This window comes from Tiliqua scincoides, chromosome 5 (assembly GCF_035046505.1).
Source record: "Tiliqua scincoides isolate rTilSci1 chromosome 5, rTilSci1.hap2, whole genome shotgun sequence".
Taxonomy (NCBI): Eukaryota; Metazoa; Chordata; class Lepidosauria; order Squamata; family Scincidae; genus Tiliqua; species Tiliqua scincoides.
This window is the reverse complement of record NC_089825.1, coordinates 115,707,960-115,722,051: the sequence shown is the minus strand read 5'-3', so window position 1 is coordinate 115,722,051 and position 14,092 is coordinate 115,707,960. Positions and strand designations below refer to the sequence as shown.

Genomic DNA, 14,092 nt, shown 5'->3' with positions numbered 1-14,092 from the left:
CCCTGGTCTGTCTCCCTGGCTATGGGCCTTCCTTCTTTGCCTCTTTGCCTCAGTCTGTTGGCCAAGTGTCTCTTCAAACTGGAAGAGGCCATGCTGCACAGCCTGCCTCCAAGCGGGCTGCTCAGAGGCCAGGGTTTCCCACCTCTTAAGGTACATTCCTAAGGCCTTCAGATCCCTCTTGCAGATGTCCTTGTATCGCCTTCAATTGTATCGCCTTCACTTGTATCTATTTAAAAAAAGCAATGGGATAACTCTGCTCTCATTGGTGAGCACCGAAGAGAGATGGCACATTTATTTATTTACTTATTTGTTGGATTTGTATTCCGCCTTTCTCCCTGAAGGGCACCCAAGGTGGCTAACAGCACTTAAGAGACAGAAAATACATTAAAAATACATAAAATTATAAAATGCAATAATAATAAAACACATAATAAAACAGCAAGAACAGCAGCAATAAAACAAGCAGCATAAAAGCAATTATTAAAAAAGCCCTCTATCAGGCATCAAATGCTTTGTCACTTTTGTCAAAGCATTTTGTCACTTTTTGTCACAAAATGCTTTGTCACAATTGCTTTGTCACTTTGACAAATTTCAGTTACTTCCCATTGACAAATATGACAATTTAAACATGGAGAGAGAAAAAAAAAGGTTGACAGTGAATGAGCAACAAAGTTGTATGCAAACTGGAGAGAGAGAGAGAGAGAGAGAGAGAGAGAGAGAGAGAGAGTGGCCAAAGTGTGATAGCTTCTAAACCCACATGAAACATCCAGTGATGGACCTTCAATATTAATGACAATGTAATTTAAACAGATGTAAACCCAGAACTTCATGTTAAGACAGACCTCGGCAGCTTGAGAAGGGGGTTGAAACTGGTAGCTGCTTAGCCTGGCACTCACAGTACGTTCCAAGCCTGTGGAAACATTTCTGAATCAAGTAAGCTTCGCAAGTGCTTTCCCCTTAGTGAGTTGTTCCCTGACATTCAACTCCGGCCTCAATGCAATAATGTAGCATTTGGGGGAAAAGATACAACCCAGCAACCCAACACTGGATGCTAAGATAGAGAAGACCTCCACAGCTACCATGGATTTTCCCTTAGAGCTCAGGTAGGTGGGAATGAACAACAGCCAAACACTGCAAAAGACCAACATGCTGAAAGTGATGAACTTGGCTTCGTTGAATGTTTCTGGGAGTTTCCTGGCCAGGAAAGCCACAGCAAAGCTGACAATGGCCAGGAAGCCCATGTAGCCCAAGACACAGTAAAACATCGTCACAGAGCCCTCATTGCATTCCAGGACCATTTCTTCAGGTACTGAGTTCATGTCAGTATCTGGGAATGGAGGAGAGCTTGTCAGCCACACCACACAAATGACAGCTTGAACCAGGGAACTGCAAAGCACAATGGCACTAGTCAGTCTTTTCCCCACCCATTTCCTAATCCTGGATCCTGGTTTAGTGGCCATGAAGGCCAAAACTACAATGATGGTTTTTGCTAGAACACAAGACACAGCCACTGAGAAGATGATGCCAAAAGCAGTTTGTCGGAGGAGACACGTCACCTTCCCAGGTTGTCCAATGAATAGCAGTGAACAAAGGAAGCAGAGCAGGAGGGAGATGAGGAGGGTGTAGGTGAGGTCCCGGTTGTTGGCTTTGACGATGGGAGTGTCATGGTGCTTTATGAATGTGACAAGCACAAGCATTGTGATCAAAGCAAAAGAAAGTGCTAAACTGACCAAACAGGTCCCCAAAGATTCTTCATAAGATAAGAAGGTTACAACCTTGGGGATGCAGAGATCTTTGTCCTTGTTTGCATATTGATGTTCTGGGCACTTGGAACAGTCATTCTCATCTGAAAAATGGAATGATTAGACTCAGTTGTTGCAAACATCCTATGATTATTCTTTTTTATACACAAATATTCTTGTATACAATTATATGTCAGGTTTACAAAGTAGTGATACTTGTACTTGTTGCTTACTGTTAGTTACATGTTGGATCTCAACAATCGTAAGATCGTTTAAATTTCGTCCAAATTTTTTTTTCAATCACTTCTTTTGCTCTGATGAAACCAATTGTGAGTACTAGAGCAGTAAAGAACACGTGTTGATGGTCATAATCATAATACGCTGCTTTACTCGGCTTACCACTCTGGCTTGAAAATTTCCCTTCTGGACATGGGATGCAATCGTAACAGCAAAATTGTTTCTCTTCCTGCTTTCTCCTCCTATAACCAGGGCGGCAGCTGGCAGTACAGAGAGAAAGAGGCAATGTCTGCTCCATAAATGAAAAAGGTCAAACATTAACAGTGGTTTGGGGGGTCTGTATATCAGTAGAGGAGTTACAATTCAGCAAATGGGTTGCTGGTGCAGAGCAATGGTTGAATTGGGATTATAGAGTGCACAAGGCACATCTGTTTGTTCCAATTTTTACTAGGTGTATTTTTAAACAAGTCTTACAGCCCAATCCTATGCTGTCTTGTTGCCCAGAGGAGCAGCATAGCCAAAATGGCCACCGCTGTATCTTGTGATCTCAGGGCAGCTTCTGGAATCTCCTTAGGGTAAGGGGATGTTTGTTCCCTCACCATGGGTTGGCCTTAATCTCATCTGTTGGTCCTAATAGGTCTCCTTGGAGCGGCCCCAGCTATTTTGCTGGTGCAGAACTGAGGAGTCCATGTAGGGCCTCTGGGTTCAAGAGGGGGCATAGAATACAGTGGCTGAGTTTGCCACCCTCTCTGCCCTTCTCCCAGCCCCGATCTTCTGCTCCCCGACTATTTATCCACCCAGTTCCACCCTCCCCTGCCTTCCCCTGCCATTCCCCTGCCCTGAAAAGCTGCTCCGCCGACTGGCAGAGAAACTTATCGCCCAATGCTGCAGCAGCAATTCCTTCAGGTGCTGAGGCCTAGCGCCAACAAGTGCTCACCCAGCACCTGTAAGAATAGATGTGTAGATATAAATCAGCAATGTTGGCAAAGGTGGATATGTAGCAAGCGTTAGGATGTCAACATTCTAACTGGACTCAGCCCGATCCAAAAGAATTGGTTTTAGATGACATGAATATGTGTTTTCTTTAAGAACTGGAATGTGTCTGAAATAATACCCTAATGTGAGACCCTACCTGGTTAAAATAGCTGTGCCATGTGATTGCATCATCATAAACAGTAACCATGTTGTCGACAGATCTCTTGGGGTCGAGTCTTCCGACTTTTGCCCTTGTAAAGGACTGGTTTGGGAAAGTGACCCAGTTGATAATATCAAATCCAGCTGCCAGTTCCCTGTTCTGATCAAAAGAAACTTCATCTCCAGCACTGTTATTAAATGCAACTCTTTCCAGAAAGTGGTGGAGCTAGAATAAAAATGGAAAGATTTTAATAGACAACACATGACACCTGCTTAGGTCACTGGGTCACTGAGGAAGCCTACACGATGGCTTCCTCATGAGGAAGCTGCCTGAACCATTCACTAATGAGGCTATACTATATCTCCAAAACTAGATAGATGCCATTTTTGGAATCAGCACCCCAAATTCATATCAAACCACCATAAAGTTTGGGAAAAACTTTTCTGACCCTCAATTTTGTAGGCCTGTGTAATCAGAGTTAATACTAGAACTCCTATTCAGTTGTGTGTCATCAGGTCGGCCAATGGATTTTTGGTTTGTTCTTGATTTGTTGGGTGACCTACGCTTTTTTGCCCCCCCCACGAGGAGAAAAAGTGCCCCCCCCAAAAGCCATTGGCAACTCAGTTATAGGAGGGGTTGTAAAAAATTTTGTGCACCAGGATACAAGATGCCTTGGCTATGCCACTGGGTGATTAAGATATAGAAGGTTTACTTTTGTGTAAAATAACTAATGCCATTTTCAAACACAACTACACACTGAATTAAATGAGTCCCACGTCCAGGTAAATGATGCATGAGAAGAATAGAACAGATAGAGGGATGTTCTTTTCCATCGCACACAAAACCAGTACCAGGCGATGTCCAGTAAAACTGAGCATAAGGAGAGTTAAAAAAAATATTTCTTTATCCAACATGTAATTAATGTGTGGAACACCTGAACACATTGCCACAGAATGTAGTGAAGGTGTCTGGCCAAGATGGCTATAACGATTTCTGGAAGAAAGGAACATCACAGGTTGCAAGTCACGATGGGTATGTGCAACCTCCTGGTTTTAGGACTAGGCTAAATCAGAATGTCAGATGCAAGGGAATGTCAACAGAATGCAGACATCTTGTTGTCTTTTGTGATCTCTGAAGCATCTGGTGGACCACTGTGAGTTATGGGAAACTGGACTAGATGGGCCTTTGGCCTGATTCAGCAGGGCTCTTCTTAAGCTATTAAGTGGGGAGAGAAGGGAAGCTGAATTCATGCAACAGTGCATTTTTTTGTAAAAAAAAAAAAAAAAAAAAAAAGATGCAGGAACTCACAACTTGTTGATCTATTACTTATTTATTTATTTATTTATTTACCTTTTTTTATTGGAGAAATAAAATATTTTTTATGTGCTTCCCCCCTAAAGATGAACTTACTTCTGAGTAGACATGCATAGGATTGGGCTGTCAATCTCCACATCCCCTTCCCCCAGCTACTTTTTCTACACATGGGGAAAAATACTGTACAGGTGCACTTGTAGCATGTAGTAAGTAGTGTGGCACTACTTCGAGGAGAGGAACTAGTGAATGGATTCAGAAAAATGGCTTACATGAGTTCCATGTAGTAAAATTACTCTAAGCAACTGTGGCAGAAAGAACAAAAAAGGAATTCTTACACAAGAGGGGTCCTTAGGTGCACACAGAAACAGCTACATTTGCAAACAAGCGATTAAATATGGTTTAATTCAGTTATCAGAATACTCTGTGTCTTTGGGAAGGCGCTTGGCATGCAATTGTATGTTCTCTGCTGCCCTGAGCAGCTGCTGTGCATTGCTGGAGAGGAGCTGCAAACACTGGCTGGCGGAGGGCATGCTTGTGGGGGAAGGATGAGGATGATCTCTGGCAAGGCTGGACAGCACGTTGTACACACGTAGAATTCCTTTTCTCCTGCCCTTAGCATGTGAAAACGGGTGCATATATATATCTCTGCCAGGATTAAGAGCCGAATCCTAGGTATGTCTACTCTGAAGTAAGTTTCGTTCTAGTCAATGGAGCTTACTCCCAGGAAAGTGCCTAGGATTGCAGCCTAAGAGCCCAATCCTATGCATGTCTACTCAGAAGCCCACAGAAGTGAATGGGGCTTACTGTGGATAGGATGGCAGCCTTAGAATCCAATCCTGTGCCTGTCTCCTCAGAAGTCAGTCCCAGTAGAGGCAGTGGGGGTTCCTCCCAGGAAAGTGTGGAGAGGACTGCAGCCTCAGAGCCCCTCCTCTGCCTGTCTCCTCAGAAGTCAGTCCCAGTAGAGGCAGTGGGGCTTCTTCCCAGGAAGGTGTGGAGAGGACTGCAGCCTCAGAGCCCTTCCTCTGACTGTCTACTCAGGCTGCAAGGCTATGACACTTTCCCGGGAGTAAGCCCCATTGAACACAATGAAACTTACTTCTGAGTAGACATGCATAGGCTTGGGCTCTCAGGCTGCAAGGCTATGCACCCTTTCCCAGGAGCAAGCCCCACTGAGCACAATGAGACTTACTTCTGAGTAGACATGCCTATGCTCATGCTGCAGATTGGCACAGGGGCTGCACCAGCCAGCTTCCTTCCCCTCCTCCTCCTCCAAGCCAGTACCTGGGCGATCCGTGGGTGCCACAGCCCGTCTCCCTGGCTGCCTGGCTGTCCATCCTCCTCCTCGGTTTCGGTGCATGTCCCCTGCGCCCTCCACCAGCTTGGAAGCTGCGCGGAGAAGCAGAGCACGGTGGGGGGAGGCAGGCTGGGCTCAGGCGAGAGCTTGGAGATGGGAGCCGGAGGGAGTTGTTGTGCGGTCAGGCAGGGGTCAGGTGTCCACCCACCCTGCACCCCCCAGCACTCACCCAGCGAATGCCTCTGTTTTGCTCCACCCCCTCCTGGAATGCCTCCGAATGGGAGGGGCCCCTTCAAAAAGGTGCCGGAACTCCGTCCCCCTGCGTTCCATTAGAAAAAAAGCCCTGTGCAACACTAAGAACATAAGAACATAAGAACAGCCCCACTGGATCAGGCCATAGGCCCATCTAGTCCAGCTTCCCGTATCTCAAAGTGGCCCACCAAATGCTCCCAGGAGCACACCAGGTATCAAGAGACCTCATCCTGGTGCCCTCCCTTGCATCTGACATAGCCCATTTCTAAAATCAGGAGGCTGCACATACACATCATGGCTTGTAACCCCTAATGGATTTTTCCTCCAGAAACTTGTCCAATCCCCTTTTAAAGGCATCCAGGCCAGGTGCCGTCACCACATCCTGTGGCAAGGAGTTCCACAGATCAACCACACGCTGAGTAAAGAAATATTTTTCTTTTGTCTGTTCTAACTCTCCCAACACTCAATTTTAGTGGATGTCCCCTGGTTCTGGTGTTATGTGAGAGTATAAAGAGTATCTCTCTATCCACTCTGTCAATCCCCTGCATAATTTTGTATGTCTCAATCATGCCCCCCCTCAGGCATCTCTTTTCTAGGCTGAATAGGCCCAAACGCCATAGCCTTTCCTCATAAGCATAGTGCCCCAGCCCAGTAATCATCTTAGTCACTCTCTTTTGCACCTTTTCCATTTCCACTCAGTTCCAACCAGGCTCGGAACCAGACTTACTTCTGTGTAAAATAACTATTTTCAAACACCACTATGCACTGAATTAAATGAGTCCCACGTCCAGGTGGGTGGTCCTCTTTTATTTAGCAGGGGGAGAGTAATTGGCCCACCTCACCCCAGCACTGTCTGTTCTAGTGGCTGTCGGCTGGTATTCCTTTGCATCTTTTCAGATTGTGAGCCCTTTTGGGACAGGGAGCCATTAGATATTTGATTTTCTCTGTAAACCGCTTTGTGAACTTTTTGTTGAAAAGTGGTATATAAATACTGTTGTTGTTGTTGTTGTTGTAAATGATGCCTGAGAAGAATAGAATGGATAGAGGGATGTTCTTTTCCCTCTCACACAAAACCAGAACCAGGGGACGTCCAGTAAAACTGAGCATAAGGAGAGTTAAAAAAAATATTTCTTTACCCAACATGTAATTAATGTGTGGAACACCTGAACACGTTGCCACAGAATGCAGTGAAGGTGTCTGGCCAAGATGGCTAAAACGATTTCTGGAAGAAAGGTACATCACAGGTTACAAGTCATGATGGGTATGTGCAACCTCCTGGTTTATATCAGAATGCCAGATGCAAGGGAATGGCAACAGGATGCAGGCATCTTGTTGTCTTTTGTGCTCTCTGAAGCATCTGGCGGGCCACTGTGAGTTATGGGAAACTGGACTAGATGGGCCTTTGGCCTGATTCAGCAAGGCTCTTCTTATGTTGTTAAGTGGGGAGAGAAAGGAAACTGAATTCATGCAACACTAAGAACATAAGAACAGACCCACTGGATCAAGCCATAGGCCCATCTAGTCCAGCTTCCCGTATCTCACAGAGGCCCACCAAATGCTCCAGGGAGCACACCAGATCACAAGAGACCTCATCCTGGTGCCCTCCCTTGCATCTGGCATTCTGACATAGCCCATTTCTAAAATCAGGAGGTTGCACATACACATCATGGCTTGTAACCCCTAATGGATTTTTCCTCCAGAAACTTGTCCAATCCCCTTTTAAAAGCATCCAGGCCAGATGCCGTCACCACATTCTTCAGCAAGGAGTTCCACAGAACAACCACATGCTGAATAAAGAAATATTTTCTTTTGTCTGTCCTAACTCTTCCAACACTCAATTTTAGTGGATGTCCCCTGGTTCTGGTGTTATGTGAGAGTGTAAAGAGTATCTCTCTATCCACTTTATCCTTCCCATGCATAATTTTGCACATCTCAATCATGCCCCCCCCCCCCAGGCATCTCTTTTCTAGGCTGAAGAGGCCCAAACCCCGTAGCCTTTCCTCATAAGGAAGGTGCCCTAGCCCAGCAATCATCTTACTTGCTCTCTTTTGCATCTTTTCCATTTCCACTATGTCCTTCTTGAGATGTGGCGACCAGAACTGGACACAATACTCCATAACTATAGGCTGGTCAGCCTAACATCTATACCGGTTAAGATGGTGGAATGCCTCATCAAAGATAGGATCTTAAAACACATAGACGAGCAGGCCTTGCTGAGGGAGAATCAGCATGGCTTCTGTAAGGGTAAGTCTTACCTCACGAACCTTATAGAATTCTTTGAAAAGGTCAACAGGCATGTGGATGTGGGAGAACCTGTGGACATTATATATCTGGACTTTCAGAAGGTGTTTGACACGGTCCCTCACCAAAGGCTACTGAAAAAACTCCACAGTCAGGGAATTAGAAGATAGGTCCTCTCATGGATTGAGAACTGGTTGGAAGCCAGGAAGCAGAGAGTGGGTGTCAATGGGCAATTTTCACAATGGAGAGAGGTGAAAAGCGGTGTGCCCCAAGGATCTGTCCTGGGACCGGTGCTTTTCAACCTCTTCATAAATGACCTGGAGACAGGGGTGAGCAGTGAGGTTGCAAAGTTTGCAGACGACACCAAACTTTTCCGAGTGGTGAAGACCAGAAGTGATTGTGAGGAGCTCCAGAAGGATCTCTCCAGACTGGCAGAATGGCCAGCAAAATGGCAGATGCGCTTCAATGTCAGTAAGTGTAAAGTCATGCACATTAGGGCAAAAAATCAAAACTTCACATATAGGCTGATGGGTTCTGAGCTGTCTGTGACAGATCAGGAGAGAGATCTTGGGGTGGTGGTGGACAGGTCGATGAAAGTGTAGACCCAATGTGCGGCAGCAGTGAAGAAGGCGAATGCTATGCTTGGAATCATTAGGAAGGGTATTGAGAACAGAACGGCTAATATTATAATGCCGTTGTACAAATCCATGGTAAGGCCACACCTGGAGTATTGTGTCCAGTTCTGGTTGCCACATCTCAAAAAAGACATAGTGGAAATGGAAAAGGTGCAAAAGAGAGCAACTAAGATGATTACGGTGCTGGGGCACCTTCCTTATGAGGAAAGGCTACGGCGTTTGGGCCTCTTCAGCCTAGAAAAGAGACGCCTGAGGGGGGACATGATTGAGACATACAAAATTATGCAGGGGATGGACAGAGTGGATAGGGAGATGCTCTTTACACTCTCACATAACACCAGAACCAGGGGACATCCACTAAAATTGAGTGTTGGGAGAGTTAGAACAGACAAAAAAAAATATTTCTTTACTCAGCGTGTGGTCGGTCTGTGGAACTCCTTGCCACAGGATGTGGTGATGGCGTCTAGCCTGGACACCTTTAAAAGGGGATTGGACAAGTTTCTGGATGAAAAATTCATTATGGGGTACAAGCCATGATGTGTATGCGCAACCTCCTGATTTTAGAAATGGGTTATGTCAGAATGCCAGATGCAAGGGAGGGCACCAGGATGAGGTCTCTTGTTATCTGGTGTGCTCCCTGGGGCATTTGGTGGGCCGCTGTGAGATACAGGAAGCTGGACTAGATGGGCCTATGGCCTGATCCAGTGGGGCTGTTCTTATGTTCTTAGTTGTGGCCTTACCATTGATTTGTACAACGGCATTATAATATGAGCCGTTTTGTTCTCAATACCTTTTCTAATGATCCCAAGCATAGAATTGGATCTTCTTCACTGCTGCCGCACATTGGGTCGACGCTTTCATCGACCTGTCCCCCCCCCTACCCCAAGATCTCTTTCCTGATCTATCACAGACAGATCGGAACCCATCAGCCTATGTGTGAAGTTTTGATTTTTTGCCCCAATGTGCATGACTTTACACTTACTGGCATTGAAACGCAACACTGATGGAGAAGCAAGTGTATTATTATTATTATTATTATTATTTTTAGTAGTAGTAGTAGTATATTCAAACCTATTACTGCTCCTTCAGGTAGACATGCAGCCCAATCCTAGGCATGTCTACTCAGACATAAGTCCCATTCTGTTCAATGGGGCTTACTTCCATGTAAGTAGACATAGGATTGCAGCAAATGTCCTCTTTTGAATTTGCTTGCTCAGGCCATTACCTGCCATGGTTGTTGATTCCAACTATCTGGTCTCCGTCCATTCACCAATGCCCAATGTCTGGGTTTGCATGACTGCATGGCATGTAAAGCTTGTGCTACAGCATGGACAGCATTGTAGATACTGTAGCTGTGGCCAGTCATTTTCATTTCAAAAAGAGCCCCAGGAAGGTTCTCCAACTTCTCCTCTCCAGTGCAAATATTCCCATCCACACTGTCCATAGCTGGATTCAGATTTGGAAACACACAACCAAAGGCCTGTTCCCAAATTTCCCAGATAAAGCCATCGTCTTTGGTCAAGAAAGGCTTTCTCATCTGGAGAAAGGTCTGGAAACTGGGGAGTTCATGTGACTGAATCGCAAAAGAGAGAGACCCATGGATGACTTGTATATCCCAATATCTTTGATAAACTAGTGGCCTCAGATCCATCTGGGCTGTCATGAGCCACACTTTACCTTTCGGCTTCATTGTTACCCAGTCCATATTTGGTACATGTAGCAGCCATCTCAACATTGTCATAGCCTCTGCATAAAAGACAACTGTGTTGGCACTACTGTTCATGACAATCTGATATATTTCCACAAACCAGTCCACTTCACTAAAAGGGTCACTGACCAGGGTTATTTTAATTCTTTTTAAGAAGGCAAAACAAATGCCCTTTGCAGGAAACATGGTTAGTATGTTCTGCACAAACCTTTCTCCATTGTCATCTTGTTTAGCAATGACTCCTACCCAAGTCCATTTGAAATGCAGAAGTAATTGGACAATCCCTGTATACTGGTGGGCTTCCTTTGGCACCATCTGGTAGAAGGAAAAGGCTTCAGTTCGGTCATGGTTCATCGGGACAGAGCCATATGTCAGCTGTTGAAAAATCAAAGCATTTCCGATAAGAGGAAAGATTCAAAGCTTTCCCTTTGCTGCAAATTTCATACTAGCACAAGAACATCATTAAGAAAATCTAGGAAAGGACTCAGTGCTACAATGTACTACTTCAGTTACCCAAAAGTGTAGTTTTCTACATGTACATTACTGAAACATTCTCCAGTGTCTATCATGAGACCAATGGCCCAGTCCTATCATCTGTGTACAACAGCAGAACTCCCACCACCTCATCCAACAGTGTTGCAAATGGTGCAGCCCCACTGTGAATTTTGAGCATGAGGAAGCCATCAGCAGAAGTAGCCAACAGTTCCTCATGTTTGCCAATGCTTCTCCTTGGATGCATCACCAGAAGTAATGCAGGTGAAGGTAATGGGTAAGTAAGGGTAATGTGTGGAGTAGAGGAGCTTGGGGGGGGGTCATGTTGGGGAGAGGAGAGGGCAGGGGGCAATTAGTTGGCTGTCAGAGGTAAGGGCACACACTGGATCCTATCTTCAGTGTTCTTACCCACTCCACTATCTTTCTCTCCTCAGACTTAAGCCAGCTACATAGCTATGTATGGATCTCAGGAGACCAATAGACAATTGGGTAGCCTACCACAAGGTGAATAAGTTTTTGTTATGGTCTTGGTGGATAGACCTTGGCTCTTAGGAATGTTGTTGTCTACCTGTACCTTATTCTGTGCTGAACCCCTTCTTCTTCAAAGTCCATTACCAGAATGCAGGAAGAACACAGTGTACTGGTGTAAATAGCAAAATAGTGTTACTGTATCATAAAGTAGAAATTGTCTTTTTGAGGAGCTCTGGATAACATTTGCTATGTAGGTTCACCTCACAGACCAGTAGACCCTAGTGGTTCTAAGTATCCTTAGATCTCATTGATTGTTGTTCTTGCTCAAGCTGTACTGTTCTTTTTTTTTTCTGTTGAGCTTATCTACCGATTTTCAGAGCCTTTTCCTGGGTTTGGGAATATTTTCTCAGATAATTGCTTTTATAAATCAACAAAAAATGCTTTGCAGTTTGGGCAGGGTTCACAATGGTGGCAGAGTGCACCTCTCTTCCTCAGAGGGACAGTCATAGTGGCAGAAGAACATCTCACATGTGTAAAATATGAACAATAACTCCTACCATTTTAGCCATTTGTCCAAGGACAATGGATAACAGAGAATACCAGCCCTCCACAGGGAAACTACTAGTCACTTGCCTGATGACTGACAGGGAGGTTTTTCCCCTATTCCAAACTGTTAATGAAGCATGGTGTTGTAGCCAGGGGAGACAGAGCTGGCAGGTATAGTGTAAGACGCGGAGTTGGAAAGACAGTGGCATGCACCCTAAGGTGCATCTTATTTAAGGAATCATAGGGGGAAACCAGAACCAATCTCAAGAGGCTCTGCAGTTCTGGGATGAAGGCAGGTGACTGGGGCTTGAATTACAAAGTCTGTGTCTAAATCTGTCCTGCTGGAGACAGGTATCAAAACATGTCGTATTGACAACCTCTCCAGAAATTGAGGCTGAAATGATGGGATTCTGAGTAGATGATATGACATTGTAACTGCTGGTGCATGACCTCAGAATTGTGAAACTCAAAGAAGGAATTGACAGTTGTGTGCTGTCTCCTCCAGGGTAGGTGCCTGCATGAAAGGGAGGAGGAAGAGTTAGGACTCGATGCAGGGTGTTGTATGTAGAATTGTTATATGTGGCCCAATTTTAGTCTAGGAGACCTTGTGTCATTTGCAAGGGGTATGCAGGCAAATGCATTTCCTTTTCTGAAGGCTAAATTTTTAAATAAATTATACACCCACCTATGTAACTGATTGACATTGTAATTCTACACATTATTATTTCATAAGCCTCACTGAATTCAGTGACATTTCATTCTAAGGATATGCAGAGTTCTCAATAAACAATGATACCACAAGACATTGCTATCAAGGCTAATATGATAGGATGACATATTTAGCTTTCAAACTGAATAGCATATCTTGTGGATAAAAGAAGGATCTTGGATCAAAGCTTGTGCCGAAATTTTATGACTAACCTAATATCATTAATAAAGAAATTTTGCTTTATAGTATGTAAACTGCATAGATAAATCTGAAGGGCTGCTATACACACATACATGAGATTAGATTCTATGGAATACTATGGCACTTACTTCTGGGAAGAAATGCATGGGCTTCGGCTCTAAGTTTATCTTAGTCATGGATCTCGTGGTCTCATTATCACAAAGTCTCTGGAACTTGGAAAGCAATACTCTGTTCTCATGCTATACTCACTCATCCTACCTGTGGAACTTTGTAGATCCCCAGAATGGTGGACATGTAGAGAGAAATTTCAGAGTAAAGACCCCCAACGACTGACATCACCTTGTTCTGGCTGCCACACCTGTAGTTGGGGATAAATTTGTTCTGTGTGGAGAGAAGTTCCATTGTGGCATGGTAGGTGCACTTTGAACAGAAATAGCTCTCATAGATGTGGAATCCCAAGGTGACATTGGGTAAGATCCGCGGGTCTTCGTTGATCTCCTTTATAGCAAATACCATGGCCAGAGTATGCTGGTAGTTCTTGGTCACTGCCCTACAAAGAGAGTTGCATGCTGTAATGCAGGGAAATTCTACATATCATAAAATTAGTGCCACATGTGTCTGCTCCACCAAGAGCATCAGCTCAAGAACATGAACATGATGCTTACTCTCTCATCTCAGATGGACATATTTAGAAAATGGATGTAGTCACCTGAGCCTTATGTCTTCTTTCTGATTGCCAATATGCCTGTGCAGGCAGGATGTCTAGATTGGAATACGTATGTGTGAGAGTGGTATGGCTTTCAGTATTCTTATGATGAGACCCAGCATGACTGGAAAGGCACAATGCCAGTCAAAGCACATAGGTTGCTTTGCTTGTACTTTGTGCTCTTAATGGGGGTTAAAAAGAGAATAGATAGTATGCCTTTTCCTTCCAGCATTGAATAGCTATTTATGCTGACTAAACTGTGAATTGTAATTGCCAATTATTGTAATATCTAATTGATGTTTTAGTAATAAGCATATTTATTTAAATGCAAATTTCCAATTTGAATGGAAAAGAAACAAAGTTATTGTGATAAAATGTGATCCTCTCACCACACTCCCGCTAAATTGAG

At 44.4% G+C, this 14,092-nt stretch overlaps 1 protein-coding gene across 1 annotated transcript; it reads right to left on the bottom strand.

The window, feature by feature from the left end:
* Positions 1–929: 929 nt before the first annotated feature.
* LOC136653320 (vomeronasal type-2 receptor 26-like) lies at positions 930–13,493 on the bottom strand. The gene is made up of 3 exons (XM_066630230.1): positions 13,236–13,493; positions 2,142–2,268; positions 930–1,846 (listed from the first exon to the last, which is right to left on the bottom strand). The coding sequence occupies exons 1-3, from the start codon at positions 13,491–13,493 to the stop codon at positions 930–932; spliced, it is 1,302 nt and encodes a 433-aa protein (XP_066486327.1).
* Positions 13,494–14,092: the final 599 nt, after the last annotated feature.

Excerpts from the sequence above, each read along its gene's own strand:
- LOC136653320 (XM_066630230.1), bottom strand. The coding sequence starts at position 13,493 with ATGGTATTTGCTATAAAGGAGATCAACGAAGACCCGCGGATCTTACCC. Across the intron at positions 2,269-13,235 it reads GGATCTACAAAGTTCCACAG|ACATTGCCTCTTTCTCTCTG; the intron begins GTAGGATGAGTG and ends TTTATGGAGCAG. Across the intron at positions 1,847-2,141 it reads GAAATTTTCAAGCCAGAGTG|ATGAGAATGACTGTTCCAAG; the intron begins GTAAGCCGAGTA and ends TCCATTTTTCAG.